The sequence below is a fragment of the Ammospiza nelsoni genome, chromosome 5 (assembly GCF_027579445.1).
Source record: "Ammospiza nelsoni isolate bAmmNel1 chromosome 5, bAmmNel1.pri, whole genome shotgun sequence".
In the NCBI taxonomy this organism is placed as follows: Eukaryota; Metazoa; Chordata; class Aves; order Passeriformes; family Passerellidae; genus Ammospiza; species Ammospiza nelsoni.
In genome coordinates, this window is record NC_080637.1 from 24,958,978 (window position 1) to 24,985,264 (window position 26,287).

Here is a 26,287-nt window from a genome sequence, read left to right on the forward strand (position 1 = left end):
GATTTTTTTCTTTATTTTTGAAGTGTTTTGATTAGAATTCAGCTGAGGGCACAGAATAATAAAATGAACACACAAGTTATTTGCTGCAGGGACCAAGCTTAGACAGTTATTATGGTTAGGGCTTCCCAATACCCAAATCATCATAAAAACCTTTTATGTCAAACGGCACAGATCTTCATATATTAACCTAAATATGTGAAGAGATTAGCTACAAATCTTCCTGTGCATTGACATCTCTTTGGTTATGCCAAATAATTAAGGGTTATTAGAAAGTCTTGAAGGCAATTTATCTTAAAATCTGGTTGTTCATAAATTATAATTTAGATTGAGAAAGTTAAAGAGGAAAAAAAAGCCTCTCCAAAAAAACCAATTCCTCACCTCAACCTCAGAATATTAACTGCCATCTAGATTACCACTTTTTTCTCCATTCACTATATAAATCAGCTAGGTGCACATTAGACTGAGCCCCCAGCTAGTAGCTAGCTAAGTTATAGATATAAATGGACCATCATCTCAGATTAGTTGCCAGCATAACCACAAATCAAGAACTACCATTCTTTTCCAAACTTCTAGCTTTATCCTGTCAATCACTCTCCTTTTTAACATGTGTGGGTAGAAATGAATGAAACAAAAGTACCTAGATTGCAGTATTTAACTACAGGCCTTTAGCAGCAGCTGAAGTTGATTCCCAGCAGGCTCAATGAATTACAACTGATAAACATTTAGTAGTATTACTCATCTTCATCTACTTTACTCCTGTTACCAAACCCTGCTTCACCACTGGCTAAGTTCAAGGTGTTTTTCCAACAGGTTCCCCCCTCCACCCCAGCAGTGGTTTTTGTTCAAGTTTATGAAGTCACAAAACACTTGTCTGCCTAAAGTTGTGGGTTTTGGTTTACTTTTTTCTGAAGGGGAAGAAGATGATTGACTCAAGCCTAAATATTCAATTTATACTCTTCAGATACTCCCAGACTGAGAAAAAGTAAGAGTTTGAAACTCCACAGACTTACATTCCCTTCCTTCACAACACCAAGACATCTGTAAGGACCTTACCGCAGCATGGTTCTTCATGTAGCAGGATTTGCAGACTGGCTTGTCATTCACTGTTATATAGGTTATCCCAGCCAGGACACAATCACAATCAAAACAGCAGAAGTGTTTCAGATGCCAGTTCTGCCCCTCTGCGAGAGTATATTCATTGCTGAATATTAGCTAGGAGGAAGACACAAACAAGGGTACAAGTGAACAAGCACATTCATTTGAACAGCGTACCTTTTAATAAACCTAGCCTCTAGATGCTTTGTGATTTGCAGGGAATTCCCAGTGGTTCCACCATTGTTTATTTCCCAAAAGCCTCCATGCTGCTCCCAAGAGCTCAGAGATGCCAGAGGCCCCAGGAGGGCTGTTCCCTGGTGCTGCCCAGGGTCAGTTTGGCCCCTGGTGTCCCTGATAAGGAAACAACTGCATAAGTGTGACTTGTTGGAGAATTTGCCCTCACATATCGCATCCTATGTCCCCATAGATTATGCAGAATCACCACCAAATCCAAAGCAAACTATGGGTTTTCCTGAATGTGCAGCGTCCATACTGGTTTCAGTTCTTTGTAACTAAAATATCAACTATACTGGTGAAGGCATATCATCTTCCTGCACTGAAATGTTTTAGTAAAACTCCTAAACACTTATCAGGAGAACAAACTTTTGAGCTAGAAGAAAGGACTAGGATATTTCCTACCTCATCACATCCAGCACAGCGGGGTCTTTCACTATCACAGTAATGTCTTCCACAATAGAGGTTACCATTCTTCCAGAAGTAGATCATGTCTACTAGCAGTTCACCACAGGTGCCACAGACAAAACAGCCTGGATGCCACAATTTGTCATATCCAGCACGTTCTGCATAGACAGCTGGGTCACCTTCCTTCATGCTTAGTTTGCAGTGATAGCAGGACTGGAAAGAGGTTATCATCAAGTTAATTAAGTCTTTGAGAGCTCTATTTATAAAAATTACATACTATGAATATATTTAATAAATTCCATCTTTCCAGACTGAAATTAAAGCATTAGTTTAATCCCATGAGTAGACAGCAGTGGTTCAGGATATATCTGTACCATAGGTTAGGTTCAACTAAGCCATTCAGGATGATGCACATTCCACTGTCATAGCATTAGTGCTCCTTAAAGGGATTGTTGTACTTTGCTGTATTCACATTCTGCAATTGCAGTCCAGTGTTTAAAGAAAACAACATGCAATTAAAATTCATGTTATGCTCTGTAAACTTTACATGCTTAGGAACAAGGACAGAATAATGATCCTTCATCCAAGCTAACCAGCTATGACAAGGGATATAGAATGCATGACAAAGGAATGGCTGTACTTATAGGTCATGAGAAGACCAAGCCATATCTGCATCACTGGTGGGGAAAATAAAAAAATAGTGAATATTTCAAACTGATTCTGTTTAAAGCCATGTTCTAGGGATGCTAGTCACTCCTGGCTGCTGTCCAACAGTCTGTGATTAATGATTTTAGGACAAGAGTGACTATGGATAAATTACAAAGCATACATATACAGCTACACTACAAATAGTTCCAGAGACTTCCCAATCTGCCCTATACCTGCCTACAGAGAGGGTTGTGCCATCAAGTAAAAACATCAGATGATTTATGTTACTGAAGCAAAATTTTTTTATCTACAATTTAATCACCAGTTTGGCATTTCCTGCACTCCAGCTGGTCCGTGGACTGGGCTGAACATCCTGGGAAGGTTTTCCTCTATGACTCACACCAGCCACAAATGGCTTTGTGTGTGCATATAAAAATAAAATACATATAAAGTGCCTTGGCTACAAGGCATATTGATCAGATCCCAGATACCTGACAATTTCAAAAGATAGACAGAAAGCCACCAAAAGAAGAAAAACTTGGAACTGAAACAGAATGCAGAATAGGAAAACTAATGAAAGGGAAAGTTCAAGTATATATATATACATGTATATAAAGGTTTCTGACCTTTTTACTTTAGACCTCATACTCCAAAAGAAGCCCACTGGAGGAAGGTTAAGTAGCTGCCTAGACCTAAGTTTAGGCAATGTGATTCACCTGCCTACCACTTAGAACATCTCCAGCTTTGGTGGTTAAAAGGTACAGAAAAATTTCCTTCCTTCAAGATGAAAATATGCTAAGTACATATTTTTCTTTAATTCAGCTTTCAGTCACGGTGAAAAAAAATTGTATTTGCAAACACAGAGACAATTACGATAGGTATATTTACATTAATAGTAGAGACCTGGTTGTTAGTGTTGTTTGTTTTACTTTTTTATTTTTTATCAGGTTTCAAATAAGTGCAGTCTATTCCTATAATGTAAATTAATTTTCAAGAGATTCTTTTTACCACAGCTACAGGAGTACAGCTTTCAAACTTAGTCTGAAAAACAGTGTACAAGAAAATCTGAGGAGGAAAAATGCAGAACCAATAAAAAAGTGTGGACATGGATAGCATTCTTCTGCTGAGTATTTAAGAGCTCTTCAGTATCAATTTATGCTGAACTGTTAAAAACCAGTTGAGATAATGCTAAATCATAAAGCTGAAAGAAAGTCTCATTCAAAAGTAAGACACCCCCACCAAAATACTTAAAAATAACATATCTAAATCCTGGTTATTTAACCCAGTGTAAAGTCAGTACCTAACAACAGATAAGAAACTCAAATGTTCACTTATGCTATCAAGCACCTACAAGCCTCTTTCTAAATCGCAGCCCACAGTGATAAGATATGCTTAGCTTGAACTGCAGGAAGAATGCTCAGGTACTGGAGTAAGAAAAGTCTGGAAGTGATAAACAGGTGTAATGTAAAAAACAAAGCACCTTCTGATACAACTACTCATGAGGACAGAGTGCCTCCTGCTATTGACTTATTATAGTCCAAGGCAGTTGGTCAGCAGGGTACAATGCAAGATGTGCATTTCTGTAGATCCTCCTTGAGGAGGTAAGTTAAGAATTGCTGCTGTGAAACTAAAGTAAACCAGCAGGAAAGGCTGATATAAGACAAAATGACAGTAACCTAATCAAGCCATGGTAAAATAACTTGTTTCTTAGATTCTCCATAACAAGACAGGTACCAAAAAAAAAAAAAAAAAAAGCAAATAGCTACAGGTAACCAAATGGCTTGAAAATTTTTAGGGTAAGTGGCCATGTTCAAATCTAAAACCTAAGTGCTGATTTTATATTTCACACCAGGAGTCATATATATGAAAATCATATATATATTTGTCAGTTCAGAGACAAACAACAAAAAACACATCACACACCCTAATAATACCAAAAGTAAAATTCTACAACCAATGTTAACCAAACCTTTTTCTCCATCTAGAACTTGTATATTAATTTTGTCTAAGCAACCTGCAGACAAATATTTTTAAGGATTCATACACATAATAGCAACTTTTCTAGAAATCAACTTATAGTAGAGCTTTTGACACTCCTAAGTAATGTCTACCTCCACTAAACTGATTTCATGTTCCTTCAGTAATCCTACCCCTATTTTGAATTTGTAATTGGTAATTGAGATATGCACAGCAGTAGTTATGTCAGAAATACTAGATTAAGGATACAATTTTTGAAATATCAATGAAAACTGGGTAGTTTTATATACTTTGTTTTTTGTTGGGCTATTACAAGGAGAAATCAGATGCCAAAGGAAAAAAAATAGATAAGGAAATGGAGCTGAATATGAAAAGAAGGCTAGTCAAAAGAGCCATTGTATGATTCAACTTGTTGGATACAAGATGGAGACATGTTACTTTACTATTCCTTAATTGAATTTCACTTTAAACACAATTTGTCAAGTGGATAATTTCAGTGCTCTTCCAAAAAAGAGGAGAAAACAAGCTTCTAAAGTTAAACTAACTCTTCAAGAGGAGAAGAATGTAACAATTAGTCCATAAGATGACACAAACTTTTTGCTTGTTATTCTGTAAAAGCCACCCTAATATACTATCTCCAAGCTAACATGTTTTTGCACTGAGGATGAAAGTGTCACCTAGGAAGTTATTTGCTGCAATGAATTAAATACTTTCAGAAACCATGGCTCTATGCAGACATTCACAACATTTTCCAGTTCCTTCTTTCCCTCCCCAGATTTTTGCTATTCCAAATTAACAAACAATTTAACCCAGTTAAAATGACCATAAAGAACACTCAGATGATAATATACCTTCTTGCTTTATCTTTCCATTCTTATACTTACATATTGAGATGCTTTCCGATCTGGGGACTTCTCCATTGTTCCAACAGTAGATGAGGTACCTCTGCCACCACCATTTTTCAAATTATTCTCATCAGGAGCTCTCACTTCCACATCCCCAGGGAGCTTGACATCTCCTACACCCAGTGCCTCTTTTTTGTACTTCTTCACGAACTGCTCCATATGCCTGACTTCACTGGGGGAAAGCTCGTGGCACTTGGACGGGTCCTGATCGTGGGCAGGCAGCTGCTTTGCCAGCTGCTTCTTCCTGTACTGCGCGCCCTCCGAGCCGGCCACGGGCTGCTTCTCCTTGGGCAGCATCTGCATGTACTGCTTCGCCTGAATCAGCAGGAATCACACATCAGATGGCACTCCAGCTACACACCCCTTCTCATGAGCAAACACAACTAAACTGACCTCTACTGTTTTTAGCGACAGTCAAATTTGTCAAAAACAAGGTTTTTTTCCATAAACATTAAGCTCCTGGAAAAGTAATGGAGATAAAATACAGCAGATGCATTAACTGGCTTCTTCCCAGAGTAAGAGAAAGACTCCTTTTTAAGCCTTTTACAACATACAGAAAAGAGTTATTACTTCTCTGAATAAATAACATTTACACAGCATCTTGTCTCTATCTGTGAATACTGATCACGAGTATAGTCTTAGAAAAGTAAAAACTGAAATATTCTGCTTGGGGCATACAGCCCATTGAAGAAATAACTCCAGCTAAATTAGGGGGAAAAAATCTCTAGTTTAAATAAAGCAATGACAAGGCTAAAAACCAAATTAGTAACTGAATGTTAAGTAAGTCTTAGATGCACACGGTTTGATTAATTCACTGAAAAGGAATAATTTGAGATAATGTCATTCTGGCATGGCTTGCACAACATTTTGGTACAATAAATTAGTAATCAAAGTTTGAAAAGTGAAGCAAGATCCTCAGAAGGCTATCTACCATCTCATCTACTTCAGCTGAAAATATACTGGAAGAGAGCTGCTCTTTTAAATGTCAACACCGACCTTGCTCTTGCCATATACAGTAAAAGCTATAAGCAAGACCAAGTGCTCCCCTTAACTTGAAACAATTATATAAATTGATGTGGTGTTGGGTATTGGTTTTTTTTTCCTTTAAGCCTACACTCCACGCAAATGTTTCAACTTTATTAAAAAAAAGAAAAAAAAATAGAAAGAGAGCAGGTTACAGAAACTGGACTCCAGGGAGTTAGCAGATAACTCTTAATCCTGTGTATTAAAAACAACCTCATCTCCCCAGGTTTTTAAGAATTTCTACAGACAAACTTCCATAAAGCAAGATGAGAGATGCAAGACTCATTAAACAGGCACCATATTTTCAGTTTTGAGGAGGAAGAAAGGAAGGATACTTATCCACAAGAGGCATACTTATCCTTCCAGTAAGCTCTACTAGTTTATCTCCCACCAACTCTTGACTTGAACATGAAAAAATGTGAGTTGGACTTACAAGTGTCTGATTCTGAACAGGAGGAGCCCACTCATAAGTCACAGTATCGATGGTTACGCTCTTCTTGTAGGGCACTGGGCTGGTCAGTATCATCACATTGCGTTTATACAAGGGAATGCCGTCATTCTTCAGCTTTGCAATGAGGGTTGTGTATTTTGTATCCTCAAAGAGTTTCCCCACTTTCCGATCTTCCTCACTGCTTGAAGGGATATCATGCTCCTCCTGGCCACACTTGCAGTTTCGGCATATTTTTCTGAAATTCATGGAAACAGCAACAAAATTAGAATCTCACACCATCTGGGTGGGTAGTAACATCACCAGGAGCCCCAACCTTTGCTTTCAGTGCTTTGTTTAGGAAATACACACTTTTTCTGTAATATGTCAAATACCTCCTTTATGTGTCCTGTTGTATTATTTACATTGTTTATTTACAGATACTGTTATCAGATAGATATCAGTCAACTACACGAATGCATTTTTAATATGAAGCTATGTCATTTCTTCAGTTGCATCTCAATACTGATTAAACACATACATATCCATTATCAGTCACCTACCAGTTTTATTATAAGATAACTCAATGCATCAACATGATTCCCCCAGCAATTATTTGCTTGAGATTTTAGTTTTTCAGCTGCTCTTCATACATTCAAAGTTACATGCACTATACTATTTTCTTCATATGTATTTCACTGTATGCATGATATTTGGTTATCACCAGGTTGCTATTGCCTGGAAACAAATATTTCCAAGAAAGGAAGAAAATGCATACAGACATATGAAAAGTATAATTGCACCAAGTTCTGTTCAAAGCACAGAATTTAAAGAGAAGATGTAAGAAAAGCTAAAGGCTTATATGGATAAAGCCTTTCAAAACAGAGGTACTGAACCAAGTCAGAGGTAGTCTGGCACAAGCTATAGAGAGACTTTTCACAGAAAACAGCCTTAAAAGGTAGAAGTATATCTACTTCCTTGGATATAAATTATTTTCTTTTATATACAACATATTTCAACTGCTTTGGCTAACGAATATTAGAAAGTAATTTGTTGCCTTGAGCATAATTAAACAATTCACATATAATGAACAGAACCTTGGATTAGACAAGTTAGTTCATTATTTATTAAGCGTCTCCAGAACTTCAGGTCAAAGCAGTCAGCCAGAAATCAGAGAAACTAGATGTTAACTAAAGGTTCTTATTACAGACTAAGAAAACATACCAACCTTCTGGATCTCTGGAGTTTGAAGAGGAATGAGCAGTGGTTTACCCCATTATTTATCCTTCACACAACAAATAGCATAAACTTTAGCTATAAAATGCTTCTGAACCCTGCCTGCCAAAACTCATCAGACTCTAACACTGTTCTGCATCTTGCTTTATACAGTCTTGAAGGCAAGTTAGGTACCACAAGGTATGTCACAGGAACACAACAAGAACATGCCATGACTACAGCAAGGCCCTGAGGTAACGGGAAAGGAAGGAGGACCTTTAACTGGCAACCTGAAGTGATACACAGCCAGCCAGAAACATATGCTCTCTGTACGGACACCAGTTTAGGATGTGGTGTAATAATATTTCAGTGTATGGTGAATGCTGCACTGGTCATTTGGTTACACAAAAAACATACATTGTGGTAACTTAAGTTTTAAAGCCCACTCCAAGTAAAAATACCTAAACTCTAAAAATGAGCTACTCATTCAAAATAAGACTGTTAAGCAGAAGGGACTTCACTTTGCAACACAAATACCTAAAGAGATCACTAATTGAGATGTAGATTGTCTGACAGCTTCCAACTAATTTCCACAAAAGGAAAACTGTGCAGAATTTCAAAGCTGATACTTACCTGAATAGCTACCATACACTATTCACTGCAATCTCCCAGTTTACCACAACATTCAAGCCTGAACTAGCATTTCCCACTAAGCTTAAAAGCTTTACTATGCATCTTAAGCACTCAAAACATAAAATTTTGCAAGATCTTCAACATCTGTCTACACAAGTCCTTTACATAGCTAATACTTAGAGACTATTTAATATACTAATAAAGCAATTCACATTCACTTTGCTCATCTTTTATGGCATGCATGTGATTATACCTTATTACCAATTCCCAGTCATATCTTTTTTGAGATCTAATACCAGGTGACAGAATCAGATCTTGCTTTTTGCAGATTTAGTGATTTACATCATGATCACCATGCAGCTTTATGCCTCAAAGCATACATGCCACTGGAATTGAAGCAGTTTGTCCATCCAAACAATGACACTAAACACTTTACTTACTCTTGCAACTTAAATCTTTAGCAACAGTAACCCCCAGTTTTAGACCTGCGTCTTGATAGGATGTGATTTAATAACACCAGTGAAGACCAGACATTCTCGGGCTCCCTGCACAGACTTACACAACTGAAGTACAATCCTGCTGTCCAGAACTGCTCTGCTTGCAAGACAGACCTCAGTAAGAACAGCTCATACTGCTGTACTGCCTGTGTGACACAGGCTGGGCACTCTACCCTCACTACAGCATCCAGCCACAGTAAAGCAGCACTCACAGCAGGGAGAGACCAGACCACCCTCCACAAGCTGTGGTGGAATTCATCCTAAGACTTTCATGTGTGCTGGAAAAGCCGCAAGAACACCTTATTTTTGCTCATGCTCCATCATGAAATTGCATATCTTTCTCCTAATAGTATGCCTATAGCTTAGGCATACTATAGAATATAGTATGCCTATACTATAGAGAATAGTATAGGCATACTATATTCTATATAGCTTAGAGACCCTGTTTCTACTTCCCATTAGATGCCTGACTCAGCTGCTGTTATTATTCTTGGTCCCACCTTGAAGGCTTAATGTTTCACTGACTGCAGTATCTGTGAGAGAGTTTTTTTTGCTTTCCTCATAAAGCAGTAGTGGTGAAGAAGTGAAAGCACACAATTTGTCCTTAGGTCCTTCCTGGGACTCACTGTGAAAACTGGCATAGAATTACTGTGCTTTATATTTGCATTGAAAATAATGATATACTCACTCATCTTCCCCACCAGGAACCCACTGAAATTAAGAATTTGACTGTGTACATTTTAGTTTAACCTCCTTGCTCTTTCAAATTTAAGTGAATAATTCTTTGCCAACAGTTTACAAGAAGTTGTTACAGGGGCTATGTTACAAGTGTAATACTGGCCTTAGAACTTGTGTACCATTATGCCTCTGAATACATGACAAAATAGAGAAAGAATGTGGAGAATGCTGAGTCACAACTGATGTCAGCATATCTCAGTAAATCGAAGGAAAATCCTTTAGGTTGTTGCCATTTCCCATGCTCCCCAACGCTCCCCCTGGATCTCAGCCACAAGAAGATGTCCATATAGCTACTAACAGAGTAAAAAAGTATCCTGTCCTGATTTATAATCTTTCCTCTTGAATAATTTCCAGCACTAAAAGATATCCAGTTGATATTTACATACATAACTGTTCCTGAATAGTACTGTTCACAATTTAGTCCTAATTTCTTTCACTAGTTGCCACATTAGTCACTCACCGTCCCCTCTGAAGAAGGTATATTGCCAATTAATTCTCTTTAGAATAGACTGGTAGGTCATTTTTTTGACTGTGTATTTTGGAGTATCTATTATATAGTAAGGAGGTGCTAGGTACCCCTGCTTATGTCTTCACAGCTCTCAGGACCTCATCAAAGCAGAGCAATGTTGCTGACACCCCCCCTCCCCCCCAATAGCAGCAATTTGAAAAGCTTTTCCCACTCAAAACATGGAAGATAGGGAGGAAATTTCAAAATCTATGGAATGAAAAGTTGCATATCATTGTAAAGACAGGTCTGTTAGATAATGCCTTGCTAGCAGGTCTTCAGTAGTTAGAAAGAACAAGGAAGAAAGGTATGGAGATTCATCTCTCTCTAGTGATGAATTCCTGTGTCCTGAATGTCTACTGACACAAAGGATCAAAGACTTCCAGTTCCTTCTCCAAAATCAAATGTAAACCATCCTCCTGATTGCCTACATGTTGGTGTATGGAGAGGAAAAATAAGATGGCTCATGATCCTTCCTATGCTGGCTCCTAGTGACAGGAGGCAGTAGCTGCAAGCACAGAGAAATCCTCAAAGGCCTGCAAGTCCCGAGGCTTGTGCCCTCCATGCACAACAACTAACCTCCTCCTATTACAGGATCAGAAATCCAGATGGTCTGAATATCTCCAGTGAGGGAGACTCCACAGCCTCTCTCTGGGCAACCTGTTCCAGTGCTTGGTCACCTGCACAGTAGAGAAGCTCTTTCCTATATTCAGGTGGAACTTCCTGTGCAGCAGTTTCTGTCCATTGACCTTTGTTTTATTGCTTGGCACCACTGAGCTGAGCATGGCTCCATCCTTTTGACACCCTCCCTTGAGATACTGATAGACACTGATGAGGTCCCCTCACTTCAGCTCCCTCAGCCCTTCCTCTAGAGAGAGATGCTCCAAGATGCTCCAGCCCCTTAATCATCTTTGCTGCCCTCCACCAAACCCATTCCAGGAGCTCTGTGTCTCTCTTGCACTGAGGAGCACAGAACAGGACACAGCACTCCACAAGCAGAATGCACCCCAGGACACCACTGGCCTTCTTGGCTCCCAGGGCATCCTGCTGGCTCAGGGAGAGCTTGTATTCCACAGGATGCTCAGATCCTTCTCCACAGAGCTGCTTTCTAGCAGGCCAGCCTTCAGCACCAGCCTGTGCTGGTGCATGGCATTATTCTTCCTCAGGTGCAGGACCCTGCATTTGCCTTTGCTGCATTTCAGATGGTTCTCCTCCACCCATTCTTTCCAACCTGTCAAAATCCTCCTGAAGGGCAGCACAGCACTCTGGTGTATCAGCCACTCCTCCCAGCTTTGCATCATCAATGAAATAACTGAGAAGGCATTTTGCTTCGTCACCCAAGTCTATGATTTCGTGCTTCCTTCTGTCATGTTTTCTTGCTATTAATGCAGCTACAAGTAATTGCCACTGCTTTGAACTGCATCTCAATGCTTCTGGGCCAGCTGTAGTATTAGAAAATCTTAGGGCAAACTTAGAGCTCTCCCTGCCTTCCACATACTGTATCTGTGCAGAGAAGCCACATGATGAAAAAGACCGTTCCCAAGCTTAAGAGCCTTGTTTTCAGAGGTTTATTTTAACATCTTGAGAAGTCACATAGGGGACAGTTACCACTTTCTGGTATACATGCAACCAAGATAAATCACAACCTTCTCTCCTGTTTTTAGCAACTTCTCACTCCAGCTCCATAGTTCCCTCTAGTGGGAAATACATTCCCAAAGAGCAATATCTAACTAACTGAGTAGCAATCTCTTACATCCAGCCTGACCCACTGGACAGGTGTGGGGGGGTGTTTTGCAGCTTGAAATAAATCTAATATCTAAATTAAAAAGACCTTCTCCACCTTCTGCAGCTGTTACACTTGGACAGAAACATGATTCTGATGACAATTTTAAAAGCAAAAGCTATTAACTCACTAAGATAAAATCAGGCAATTGTAACCATTCAATTACCATTGTATACCACATCTCTCATTTTATATTCAGCTTGCAACACTGAGGCCATCAGAACTTCAAAATTTACAAATAAATTTTACTAAAAGCTTGGTTTGCCACCATTTCTATACTAGCCTCAATTTATAGTTCTGCACCTATAAAACTTGCCCATACAGTGTGTCAAGATTTACAGCACAAATGTCTTAAAACAGTATATTCCACCCCAGAAGAGACAAATTCCAAATACTCCCAGTATAGAGAAGAAGGGTGTCGTAACTCCTTGTAAAGCCCTGCTACTCAATAGGTACACTTGGTTTTTTTGTGCACTTTACAATCTGACTCCCCAGAGGTAAAACTGAAGGTCTTTTGTATGGAAGTACCAAAAGAAATTACATGTTGGCTCTTTGAGGAACAGCATTTCCATGTATCAGACCAATAGCTGTGCGATGCTCTGAAGCTCCTCGGCTGTCCCCAGGAGAGGGCAGTGTCAGCCTTGCACAGCCCGCAGCAGAACCACGCCCGGCACACGCTGCAGCCACTGCCCCGCTTGCTGGGCTGCATCTGGCTCCTATGGAGGTCACTGTGTTCATAATGCCCTTATGGAGCTGTGCTTTGGGGCTCTAGCTAAAACAGCCTTGACAGGACTTGCTAGTACTGGGCACTTCTGGCACAAAGTCAAGGCTTCACTGTTTTTGAACTCTACTTGCTGAGGTGGGGGCAGAGAAGCTGGGAAGGGGTACATCTGACTCAAGTTGGTCAGTGGGGTTTAAATGCTATATAATATCACAAAAAGTGACAAATCAGAAATACAGGATGACGTCAGGGTTTCTGACTTCTTAAGTAGTTACAGCTTGGAGACTGGCTGGGCATCATTGTGATGGTGGGGATGGCCAGTGATTCCCTTTGCAGCACTTGCTCACCCACCACTTCACCTATTAAACTGACTATTTCAACCCATGAGTCACCTCACTTTTGTTTCTCCTTTTTTGTCTCCCACTCTGATGTCTGGGACAGTGAAAGAGCAGCTGTATGGATGTTTGGCTGCTGACCAGGGTCAATCCCTACCCCAATTATTCTCCCAATGTGTAACTGCTTCTCTAATTACAATTCTTACTTCACCACTTGTCTTTTACAGACAAGTAGCAATTAAGTAAGTGGGTAAACTTGAACTGATTTTGATGTTATAAAGACAATAGTCTGTCCACTTGTGCTACAGTTTGTTCCTACTTAAAACAGAGTTTCCGATTTAAAGGCTAACAACTGAGTAAACAGTTATTTGGGATGCAATGTGTTCCATTTAAGTGGTAGACTACAAAAATACATGCATAATCCAAAGCATATTAATATATTTTTCCCTTTGAAAATTATTTACACAGAACTGAATTAAGACTTCAGATTCACACTCTTACTGTCCCCAGTAGCAGCTCTGCTGGAGAAACAGCTATTTTCCAACCCATTCTTGAACTCTCTCAATTGCTAACTTTCTGACTGTTTCAGAGGTATGTGCCACATTTGTCTGACACTTAGATGAAGCTTCTCAGACTACTTCTAGCCACCTTACTTACCTGGTCTATCCTATTTGGACTCAATTTCTAAATTAAATCTTAGCTAGAAAGTCGCTGTTTTTACATCTTTTTCATTACTTACTCTTTAATCCACTGCTGTCTACAAATTCCTACTTTTCTAGGAGAGACAATGTTCTGATGAGGTATGTTTTCAGGACCGGGCACAATGAGCCCTAACCACAGGAAGACACTGCAATATGGATAAAGAGAAACACAGGCAAAATCCTCTAAATACCCACACAGAAGCAGACACCTTTTAACTTTGCAATCATACTATGATGTAAATAAACCACTTTAGCCATTTTATTTCTTTTTATTCCAAACTATTTCATGTAATAGAATAACCTAGCAATTACAAAGTGTAATACTGACAACTAAGTAAAAAAAAAAAAAAAAAAGAGAAAGTTAACTGGACTGTTTCCTCCCTCACTTGTAATTTCCCCATCTGCCACAGTGACTATGAACAAAAGAGCTCTCAGTAGAAAGTAATACAATTTCTCATCTAACAATGGACAACCTATTAACTGCTGCACTTTTAAAAATTCTCTTTTATTGCATTACTTACAGTAATTCTGTTTTATTTTATTATTACTTCTACACACGACCCCTCAGTGATGCAGTGGATATTGAAAAAGTCCTTCCATAAGTTATTTCTTTTATCTTTAGATGACCACATTTACCTACTAGTACATAAACACTTCTTGATCCTTGTCATTATTTGTAAGTTGTTTCTATAGCTTACAGATAAGAATACAGCTTCTTGATTATGTATCAACTTATAACAAGTTTTTTGCTGTTTTTTGTTTTCATTTGCCTGATTGTTTTCTAAACAGTCTCACCTGCAGTCAAAAATTTGGGTGAAGATGTAAAATCTCCTAGGCCTTATCAGCACCTGATGTCACTACAGCTGGCGTACAAAGGCTACCTTATAAGACAAAACTAAATTCTACTGCAAATGCAACTTTCATGTGGAGGGAGAGAATGGAAGAAAATAAAAATACAGCAGAAGGCAGTCTCACACCTGAGGAGTTGCAGCTGTACCAATCACCAAGGATTAGGAACAGGCCTGCCCTTAATGGGGCACAGCTGTGTCCAATGAGAAGATGAGTGCTGCAAAAGAGTGGGGTAGCTGGGTGAGGGGAGGGATGGGGTTTGTTGGTTGTGCTGTGAAGAGAGCTGGAGTTTGTTGGCTGAGCTGTGAAGGAGTCAGTGCTGCGAGGAGGTGCCCATGAGAAATCACTGAGAAGGTAAGAGAGCTTTGCAATAAGTGGTCAACACTTTCACTTCAGCTAGTTAGCATTGGTTAAATGCAGTAATTTTCATTGATAGCATGTGCTAGTGCTATTAGCAGCTATTTTTCTGTTCTTTTCAGGCTTTTCCCTTTGAGAGGAACCTTTCTCCTAAAAAATCAGAATTACTAAGCTACATCTTAGAGCACACCCAGTATTATGAGTGAACTGGGCCAGTGATACACAAATGCATTAATATACATCCTGTTTCAGTAAAGCAAGAAAGATCTTAATGAAATAGAAAGTTTCTGCAAAAGTAATGACAGGCTATTTACTGCTATCATCAACTCACTGATTTAGGAACAGTACATCATCCAAGGCTTAGTATTATCTAACCTATTTGAATTTATGTGACACACAAGTGACACCTCCTCCCCATCTAAGTAAGTTGTAGGTGTGTACAAAGTTTCAAATATTTTCAAAATAATTTTACATAGCATCTCAGATCAAAGCTTATGTGTTTGGTCAGGAGTTGAAAAAGCATTTTATTACACAGATAAAACACACTTCTTCCCTGTCATGTCTCTTACAGTAAAGCTAGACATTTTTACAAATCTACTTCAATTGTTTAGTCAGCTAAAGCAAATGCTGCAGTAGAAGTACTACCATTCACTTCAGGACAGATAAAATGCATGCTCACAAGTGATGAGATACTCTGTTGTAATGCATCTGAGGATTTCTGGCCCTGAACCATGTCAGCTTTTAAAAAACATCTTAAGAGTTTAATTGAGAGAAGGAACAAAAATGGTTACTTAGACATTTGCATACATATACTGAGGTCTGTAGTGCTGAGTCATAGCTCAGGATACATTTGGTGTCACTTACCTCCAGTAATGAAGCTCAAATCCTTCACATTTTTCCTTGCATTTTAAGCAGGGGGCACCAAATCCTTCCTCATGGCCCAAGCCCATCTGTGTACAGAGGAAGATGACTACAGTCAGCTTCAAGTATTATGGTGCAGGAATGATCTTACTGATGATGCTTTTATAATCTGCAATCAACAGCTAAAGCAAAAGATTAAGCATTTGACTAAGCTGGCATAAGGACAGCATTTGAGGTGCACACCTTCCTAGTATAACTATATAAGTAGCAGTGGTCACCCAAGGCTCTACACAGGACTGAGCTCAGCAGGCAGAGACAGCCTCAGTACTTTTCTGGTGACGACTTCGCCCCAGCCCAGCTTGCTCTACACCAACTTCACACAAGAGAATAAATAAGCAGATTCTTGGCAGCATTCCCTTAGGCCTAAGGCTGTGAAATCAGAGCAAGTGAGGCCAGAAGACCTCAAGTCAAAGGACATTTAATCCAGCTATCTGGACAAAGTGATTTACAGTATATGACTTGGCAAAATACCGGAGACCAAGAAATAAACAGACTCCAGATTTATTTGCACTAATCTCGAATAAAGGAAACAACTAAGTGGTTTGTCTAATATTTCCAAGTATATTTGAGGCTACTCTGATAGTGACTAAGAGTAGCATATCCCTTTTACAATTACATTTCAGCTGGACTCATACCAGCTGATTTTCTAAAGAGAAACAGCACAGTTAGCAAAACCAGCGGCCAGAAGCAATATGTAAAGGGTTTCAAAAGGATGGATGACCTATTCATAATGCAGAGGAAATATCAGAGAATATAGACAATAGTGCAGAGTAAAAGTATTCACACAATACAGCAACACATCAGCAAATTTAACCAAGTAACAGCCACTTGTAAGTTTGAGGTGATTAACAAACATGAAGCATGATAACTTATGCATTCATATAACACAGTAAAATAAAGTGTCTCACTGCAGCACTTTCAACCTTTGAGGAGTATGGTTCTCAAATCAGACAGATGAAGGACCATTGAAGTGCAGCCACAGCTGGGTATGCAGGGTCATGCCCAGCATGAGAGAGGAACCCATCCTCATACCCATGCAGCAGCAGGAGTGCTGTAGGTAGAAACAGCTCACCTGCAGTTTAGCTCTTACCATGAACAGAAACTGAGCTAGAACTGACAAGTTCCGGTACTAACTTTAGTTCTGGCAACAACACAATGCCAGAGTTAATTACATCTGGTGATAGAGTCTTATTATTAATTTTGCCATTTACTGAGAGAAATTATACTACTATTATTGTATGTACAAGGATATAAACCAGGTCAACTTTTCAACTTGGTCTCTGTCCAAAATAAAGAACAGATTATTCACAAACCACTTGTTAATACAGAACACATGGTAAAATGCAGGGAATATCACATTTTCTGTTACTTTATAATTAAAAGGATCACTGCCTCAACAATCATCAGACATCCCTGAGGAAAACTACCCTGAAGATTGTGAGCTGTTTAGAAGAAGGAGGTATGTTGGCAGCTATTAAGCTACTGCAGGGATGGACAGAAGGACATGACATTATTTCTTCCGTATAAGGAAGATGAATACAAGCTGGCTGTGATCATGGTGACATCTTCATCAACCTAAGGGCTTATGAAGTTCACATGAGGTGCTAACCTGAAGCCTACCAGCAGATATGTAAAATAAGCATAACTTTGAAGATCAGGCTCTTCATCAGCTACACTTTTGATAAGCTAACTGGTTAATAATTCACCTTCAATGAAGATAGTCATTTATAGGACTCTTCTCATCTGGAATCCAGAGATGCCATATACACACAGACACACACCACAAATCACAAAAAACCTGAGCACTCTTCCCAATTCACACTCAAAGAGAATAAGATGTTGGCCAGGATGTTTTCTAAAGGGAAAAAGGAAGCTAAAGCAACACAAAGCAACTTTTTTTTTTTTTTAGGGGGGGAATAGGGGGAGGAGGGAGAGACAGGTTGTTTTTCATTTGGTGTTGTTTTTTCTGTTTTTGAAGTCATCCTCTCTAAAAAGTTGTTAAAATATGGTTGCACTGCCCTAATAAACAAACAAAACTCCCCCCCCCAAAAAAGACAACATTAACCCATTCTCTCTTGCTGCTACTTCAGTTACAAACCGGCATTTTTTATGCTCAGGCTCTCCCTGTCTTCAAAAAGAGTGGAATGAGGAGAAAAGGAAATAATCATAAACTCATTAATACTGCAATTAGAAGATTTAGAAACACAGGATCACTTGTAACAGTGACAACAGTTATACCATTTTATACTACTGAGAAATAAGCTTGGCATTTCAAGAATTTCCAAAGCAGTATCTGAAATTCAAGTAGGAAATATAAAAAAATTGCAAATACCATTTTAACTATCATTTCCAAGCCTCCTAGCATTTAAAGGGTTTTTTAAGCTAAAAAAAAAAAAACAACTCTTAAAACCTCTTCAGAAACAAATTAAGGAGACGAAATATGTGCTATCTAAATGCTCCACCCAGAACATACTCTCTCCAGACTACAGAGACAACCAGCCAGCCTACTTGCACTTTCACAACCAGCAGTCTTAGGGCAGATTTCTTTAGAAATACAGCATTCCATATTACCTCCCCAGAAATAAAGAGCACACCACCATGTAAATGCTTGTGCAGCTCAAGACAAATCAAATTAGCAAATGAGAGAGACTTGTTTGAAACAGGTTTTTCAGTTTGCTGTGGAACAGAAAGAAGGGATTTACCTTTCTATACGCAATGTCTGGGCACCTTATGGAAAAGGTTTAGCTGAAGACTGAAAGGCACACTAAAAACCAAACTAGATGTGATTCTAGATACACACACAGCCTCAGCCTCTGTTCTGACAGAGAAACTATATGGCTGCTTGCCAAAAATTAAGATATAAAATAGCCAAACTCCAAAGCACTGCAGGCTATTGTTATCCACAAGTCAGTGCATTACACCTATTTCTCCAGAGTCCTGTAACAGGACATCCTTCAGCTCTAAGAAAGCATCAGCCTCAGAAATTATTTTGTTCTTCAGCAGCCAATTCAGTTTAGTTTAGGAAATTCAGAAAGCCTAAAACTTCAGTGTGGTGCTTCTTTGGAGCTATCCATATCTATCTCCATGTGTTTGCACAACATGGCCAGCTGCAGGCACAAACACCCAGAGATACAGAGCAGGCTGAGCACTGGAGAGGTAATGCATGTCTGGAACAGCAGGGAACCCATTTTCCCCATAAATGGAGTTATGGAAGAAATGGCACAGACAGGCCAGCTGAATCCTGCCAGAAGAAGGTTCCTGTCTGTCTACCACCATCAATTTTCATTTTACAACAAAAGCTAACCAAACCCACCTGGTACTACCAAAACACCCAGTACTGATTTAAACAGCCTGAGTACAGAAGATGGTATAACTATGACTGAGATCATCCACTGCATGCTGCTTTCAAGAATACATAGTACCCAAGGGCAAAAAGCTTTAAGTGGTTACAGCCAAGTGACAATTAGTGAAAGACTGCCCATTTCAGTTCACTCTGGAATCTAGTGACAAAAGCTGGCTGCCTTACAGTAAGGAGAGTCATGCACAGAAGCTTACTATCATCTTATTCAAGTGTCTAAGAAGTGTAAAAGAAACAGCAGTTCCGAAGAAATAGTTTAAATGGCTTACCAGAAGGATTTATTCCTAAATTTATTTAACACTTCTAATCTCCTCAGTCCCACCCCGAGACCAGAATTAACTCAGGCTCCAGCTGCTTTTCCTTCCTCACCCCAAGAGGACTCCTGTACCACCAGACAGGAGAGCTTCACCCTGCCACAGACAGTAAGCCACAATACTTGTACTCAGCCTCTGCAAAAGATCAAAAACCTTTCCAGTGCTACAGATCCCCCCAGAATTGGAAAGGATGTGGCTATACAGTGAGAAAGCTGTCATTAATGGATTGCAACAATTAACAGTGAGCCCCAGATCAGAACTAAATCCTCTTCACTGCCTTTTCTGCAGAGCTTTCTCCTGTGCTTGAAGGTGCGCCAAGCACAGAACTGAAGTGATCCATGCTAAAGCTATTCTTAGGTTTACCCTTAAATCCTAGGAATTTGAAGATTAGTTAACTATTGATCTACTTGGGTGTTTGAGTGGAAAAGCACCTGTAGAGAACAAGAGATTTCTAGTACATCTTAATGTGCTTTAGGCACTTTCAGAGAAGGTAAAGCAGGAAGGACAGGCAAAAAAACCGTGAAAAACCTAAGAAACCTCACTGCTGTGCATGCTCTGTTGCTGAGATCTGATCCTATGTCACTGTATTCTGTACTATCAGAAGTCATCTCCAGCAGGGAAACACAACAAACAGAAAATTAAAATAGGTTAGAGCATTTAAACTTTAAAAACAGAGCAATGATACTTCTTATGATTTTAAAATGATACAAGAACCAACCACTACAAAAGACACATGAATATCTGGACAATGCTCTTAAAAAACTTTGACAGACACTGTATGAGAAGGAAAAAAAATTCAGATCTGTAACAAAGAGCAGTATCCCACAAATCACTTTATATTTGTTTTTAACACATCTATTAAAATTGATGGCAACTGTGACCCTGGGGTTTTTTAAAATGTGTTTTGGTTTGGGGAAAGTTGACTGGAATTAAGAACCCTGGGTACAGAAGTCCATTTTCCACACAAAGAAGGATGCCAAAAAGTGGTTGCATCCAAGAAAAATACTTGGAAGATGATCTGGACAGGCAGAGGAATAAATCAAGGAGCTGCAGTAGCCTGATAGTACAAAAGTCACAGGAATTTATTTTATTGTGTTATCGTCTACTAAATATCAAACATCTAAGAATTTAAATATTTAGGACACTGTTACATAGTGTACCTTCAAAAGGCTAACAGCTATCAAACATAGCTCAGCTGGATAGAAAACAAGTGTTGTATTCACAAAAAGTCCAGCATTACACTAGCTAAGTTTGAGTGCAGCTGACACACACAGTAACACAATCTGTAAACCTCCAATACAACACTATCCATCATCCAGAACTACAGAGGCATTTTCACAATACTCCATGTATTTTGTTCTGACATCAGCACTCTCACCCAGTTGTGTCCTCTAACATTAGGTTTTGAGAAGCAGACCTGAAAACCTACACATTCATTGTTAGGAGCTTTAGTCATGCAGGAAAAAGCTGTAGCTAGAAAACCTCAGACTGAAAACAAGGCACAAATAAAGAGTCAGGCAGACTTTAAAAACAACAAAAAATTCCCCAACAAAACCAGAAACACATACATAGCAGTACTGGAGTACAGTTAGATCTGGTGTATTCTGGAAATGTCATGAATGACAGAAGCCTCCTTACTCCTTTAACCTGTTCATCTGAGCAAGTTTGAGATGGTAGGTAACAGGTGTGACATGCTTTCATCTTAAGAGCTCTGCTCTTCCTGAAGGTCTCCAGGACCTAAAAGAACCCCAACAACTTTGGTCAGCAGCAAAAACTATTTATATGGGGGATTTGTACATGTACATCCCTATAAAAAACCACGCATACATATATATATATATATATAACCAATACACCTAAGTATTAGTTAGTATTAGTATTATTTTATTTATATAAATAAAACATTCATATCTATTTAGATTGTAAAATACAATTTTAAAATATACTACATTATATATATTTACATCTACACCCTAATAACTGTAAACTTTGTATCTGCTAGGAAGAAGACAGTAATTTGCATGACATGTTCAGTATATTTTCTTGAAGTAAAAAAAGTATTTTTATGCAACTTTTACCAATAACATTTCATTAAAAATTGAAACTCAACATTACTATTACTTAGAGAAAAATAGACACATTTCTTTTTTTCCAGGAACAACTTCAGAATCAGATCTTTGTTACTTTTATGACAGAATACTGTAACTCAAAGTTAGTTGATTTTCGCCCTTGCTGCAAAATATTTGGTTTATAATTATACCCTATTGAAGAAACTTTCATATGATATTAAAAGTCCTGCAGCCCTGCATTCAAAGAATTTCTTGACTTGTTATTCAGGCATTTGATGATATTTCATAGTCAGACACCTGGAGAGTACTTTTGCCATCGGAAAAAAAAGAGTAAGAGTCAAAAAGTTTAGTTCAGCTGTGCCATATTTGCCAAGCTGCTATCCAGGGATGATGGACAAAAAATAACCTAGAGCTGTAGATTCATACAGGTGTCTCAAAAAATTATTCACATAATTTTTTACTCTGCTGGGGGAAAAAACCCTCAAACCCCACAGCATATGCAGGTAGCAGTTAGCTTGTGAACAAAACTGAAGTAGTTCCCCCATATCTATATAAATGTTTTTGTTCTTCCACTTTCAGGCAAAACTCACCCCTGAATAAAAGCACATTTCCTTGATCTTACTATACATATGAAACAGCAAAAAAGATCTACTATAATGGGTTTCCACAGCAGCAACAGCAAAACAAACAGTGACCTCAACAGGAAGTACAGCCCAGCAGACATTACTAAATGATGCTTTGCAAAACACAGAAAAGTTGACTTTGCTCCTACACATACTTTATTCACCACTCATTTATCAAAGATCATTACAGTTGTTGACTTAGCAATGTCTAAAACACTCAGTGTTTGGTTTTCCAACTGTAACAGAACAAACATGGTCTCACGCCACTGAAAAATAACCGCACACAAATTCCCCACTAGAGAAGTTGCACCTCTTCCCCCCAAACTGCCCTGCCCCTTCTCCACTGCAAGCAAAGTTCCTTTTATAAAGCAAGTATTATACTGTGAAAGTTTATATAGAACAGACTCAGTGCCAGATTCTTATTTTCTCTAGTGAAGCATGAGACTGTGCTGCCAGCACGGCTGAGGAGCAGGACCGTGACCTACTGATTCATTTCCCCAAGTTCACAGAGGTGGCAGACAGGGCAGCAATCCAGGCTCTCAGAACAAAGTTCTGCTAGAGTATTCAGCACAAAGCATTAAATCTTTATGCTCCCTATAGTCTCAAAGCAAGGCTTGAGAACACAGCATATATTGTATTTGGGAGAAACAGTGGTCTGTTTTTTGCACAAGTACTTTTCAAGCTGGAGCTCCTGTTCTTACCCTTCAGCTCTGCTGTGCAATAGTTTTATGCAAACACTATCTTCATGATCCTCAAATGCAAGAGCAAATCTAATTCCCCCTGAGAAAAAGAAGAAAACTGTACAGTTTCCCCTGAATTCAAAAGGAAAATTGTAACAGACCAGGAAAGTTTTAGACTTAGTACTCACAAGGCAGCCAAAAAGACACTATTCACTGCCTAGATGTTTGCCTGTTACTTAATAGCTCTAAAATGCATGGGGAACTGACTACAAAAAATTACATGACCACACATTTGCATATGTTCTGCATATATATTGCTCAGTGCAGAAAGTTCATGCTGAAATTTCTGTTTCTGGCAGGCTGTGGCTGCCCAGAGCCCAGGATTCAGACCAAGGGAGACATCTGGCTACACAGTAGTACTTGTTCCTTTGGCCACTCATTAAGACAGCAAGATGAGTTTTACTACACATGAAAGAAACCAAACAGAAGCTAAATTAAAAGTGTGAGCCAAAGGAACTGTGCCCTTAAGATTCCTTCAGAAGGGTATGTTAAACAGGACTGCTGCTTTTCTGTCACAAGAGAAAAGAAAGTATATAAGGCATCCACTGCTGAAAGGATGGGTTAGAAATTGTGCAGGTGGGGCAGTAGCTCTCCTGCTGAAGAACAGGTACATGGTTGGAGTCCTAGTGGTCTTGTCCTGGAGGGAAGCAGTTCCAATCAGACAGACTGTGATAGAACTGCTACATTTGGAGAAAAACCCACCAAACCTACTATCAGCAATGAAAACAGACTTTCTCTGAGCGTTTTTTTTCTTCACAAAAACCCAGACATGTAGATACAAATCCATATAGGAACTTGCCAAAGAGACAATACAGAAGCTCAAAAAGGAAGAATGGACTCATGGATTACTGACACTTAGAGAAATCTTAGGAATGTGACCTTGGAAACTTGATCTATCAGGTTTCCCAGAAACGGAAAACATTCCATTATATTACCCTGTACAGTTATAGATTAGCAGTTGTGGGTAGGGGAAGCTTTTCTACAGCACCAGCTGAGTGTCTGAGCCTCCACACCACATGCTGCTCCAAGAGGCATTCATTTCCTTCTGCTCTGCTGAACACCAGGGCTACAGAATAGCCAACATCTAAACTCAGAGTTCAAAAATGCAATGGAATTACTCATCTGGGGACAACATGACAATTCCTGCTTTCTTCTGCCCAGTGCTTTAGGAAATTCCTGCCCAACAGGCAGGTTAGCCACTCACCACTCCATAATATTTATCAGGTTATTTGCCAGGCAACAAATACCTACAAGTCACTACAAAATAAAAGATTACATAATGTACATTTTGTAAGAGAACTGAAGCTATTTTGCTCCAGGGTGCTAGACAAAGACAGGTGAGAACTACAGCATGTGGTAAAGCAACCCACTACTGCTGATTGACTAAAAATCTGACCGCTGCTTTTGAGTGATGCCAACAGGCATCTCCATCTCAGGACAAGTTTCTTCTGAAAGCCAAGTAATTCACTGGTTCTGACAATCTTGACTGGACACTTCTCAGAATGTTCTTCCACCTTTCAAGAAAGAAGGAAGTTGCCAAATAAAGACAGAAGCAAAAAGATAATAAAACAAACAGGTTGAGAATTAGAATTAAAGGACAGAAAAGGAAGACACACAATTATTCCAGAGTTGACATGAAACTGTTATTCTATTCAGTGTACAAAATTTACAAAATTTAAGAAGTTTTGATTGAATAAGTTTTGGTAGTCAAAAAAGAAGAATTTTGTACTGAACTTGCTGGTACCTAGTAAAGCTTCCCAGTTTTCCCTGTAGGGATTTTCAGAGAGCCTCTTCTATTCTCTTGGAAAATGAGCTTCACCCAAGTTACAAAGAGAAAAGATGAGAACACTCGAGCAAGGGAGGAGAGACAGCACAATAACAGACACAGGTTTCTGAATATACATGTAGTAGAAACAGAGAAAATGTGATGGTCTTCAAATCATAGACATCTCTGTGTATTAACACTAAAGCAGAGCAGAATAGAAATACTACTTTCATAAAACAGAGCTTTGCTGGTTTCTTTTGTGGCACTAGCTTTTGTGTCTATTTGAGCAGGTTCAGAAAAGTCTTCAGGAACCTTCAAAGTTGATGGAGAAGAGAACTAAAAGATAACCAGGAAAAATATAGCAAAATAGTCAATACATTTAAACCACACACAACTACCCAATAATTAATTTCAAGCAGAGGTTCAGCAACTACAAGTTCACTCAAACCATGACTCCATTATCAGCAGAATTTTTATCAGTGATTTCACACCCCATATTTATTTTCTCTTTAGATAAATTCTGAATTAGAATGCTCTATCTTCCACAAATATGCGTCTTTCACCTCCTGGAGCTCAAAGAGCTTCCAGCAAACAAACTCTGTGATGCCATCAAGTTTAAGTTTTAAATTGTGCTTGGAAAATACAAGCAAATCTACTCAAGAAACTTATTTTCATTGCATTCAAGGAGTCACAGAAGGGGAACAACGCTGTGCACACAACCAGCTCCTAAAGACAGCAACAGTACTTAGCTACACCCATCTATAAACTGATGGCCTGATAACCGGGGGTTGAGATAGGCAGCTCCTCCAAAGCAGGGTCCTCACCCAAGTGACATCACCTGAAGCAAGCTGTAACTCAAGGCCACCACTGCCAGGATTCAGCCTTAACCGGTGTCCTTCCACACTACACAACTACTTCCACCCCCAGGTCAGTCTCTAGCCTGCAAGCTGGAAAAGCACACAGGTATACAAAGTGCATAGGTGTGTTTTAAAACAAGTTTAAATAAAACAATTCAGTAATAAACCCCCCCAAAAAATTCATACAACATGCATTTCAAAGGGCTTCTTTTCACATATCCATGAAGGTTGTGTACAGATTTCACCCATGTTCACATACAAAGCTCCTTTTCTCCTTTTCAAATAGTATCAAAAAAAGATACTGCGAATACGTTTTTTTAATTTTAAAAAAGTCAGTGCTTTAGCAGTACATTTAATTTGTGAAAGAATTAGAAGCAAAGAGTATCCCACATTAAGTTAGTTTTACATAGGAAGTTTTAAATGGTTAATTTTGGAAAGAGATTCAATACAATTGGATTACCTATCGCTTTATTTTACTTACCTTTTGTTTCTTGCCAGTTTGACGCAAACTAACTAGTCAATATACCTTTAAAAATGAATAAAAATCAAGGCCAGGCTTCTGGCTCAAGGGGGTGATCCATAGGACCGC

At 39.0% G+C, this 26,287-nt stretch overlaps 1 protein-coding gene across 1 annotated transcript in view; it reads right to left on the reverse strand.

Annotated features, from left to right (window-relative positions):
- Positions 1-26,287, reverse strand: part of TES (testin LIM domain protein) — a 28,444-nt gene that overhangs the window by 1,569 nt on the left and 588 nt on the right. The window contains exons 2-6 of the mRNA XM_059473174.1: positions 15,916-16,001; positions 6,724-6,976; positions 5,247-5,582; positions 1,735-1,950; positions 1,054-1,212 (exon numbers count right to left, since the gene is read on the reverse strand). Of these exons, the coding sequence (XP_059329157.1) occupies positions 1,054-1,212; positions 1,735-1,950; positions 5,247-5,582; positions 6,724-6,976; positions 15,916-16,001 (1,050 nt within the window). The remainder of the gene's footprint in view (positions 1-1,053; positions 1,213-1,734; positions 1,951-5,246; positions 5,583-6,723; positions 6,977-15,915; positions 16,002-26,287) is intronic.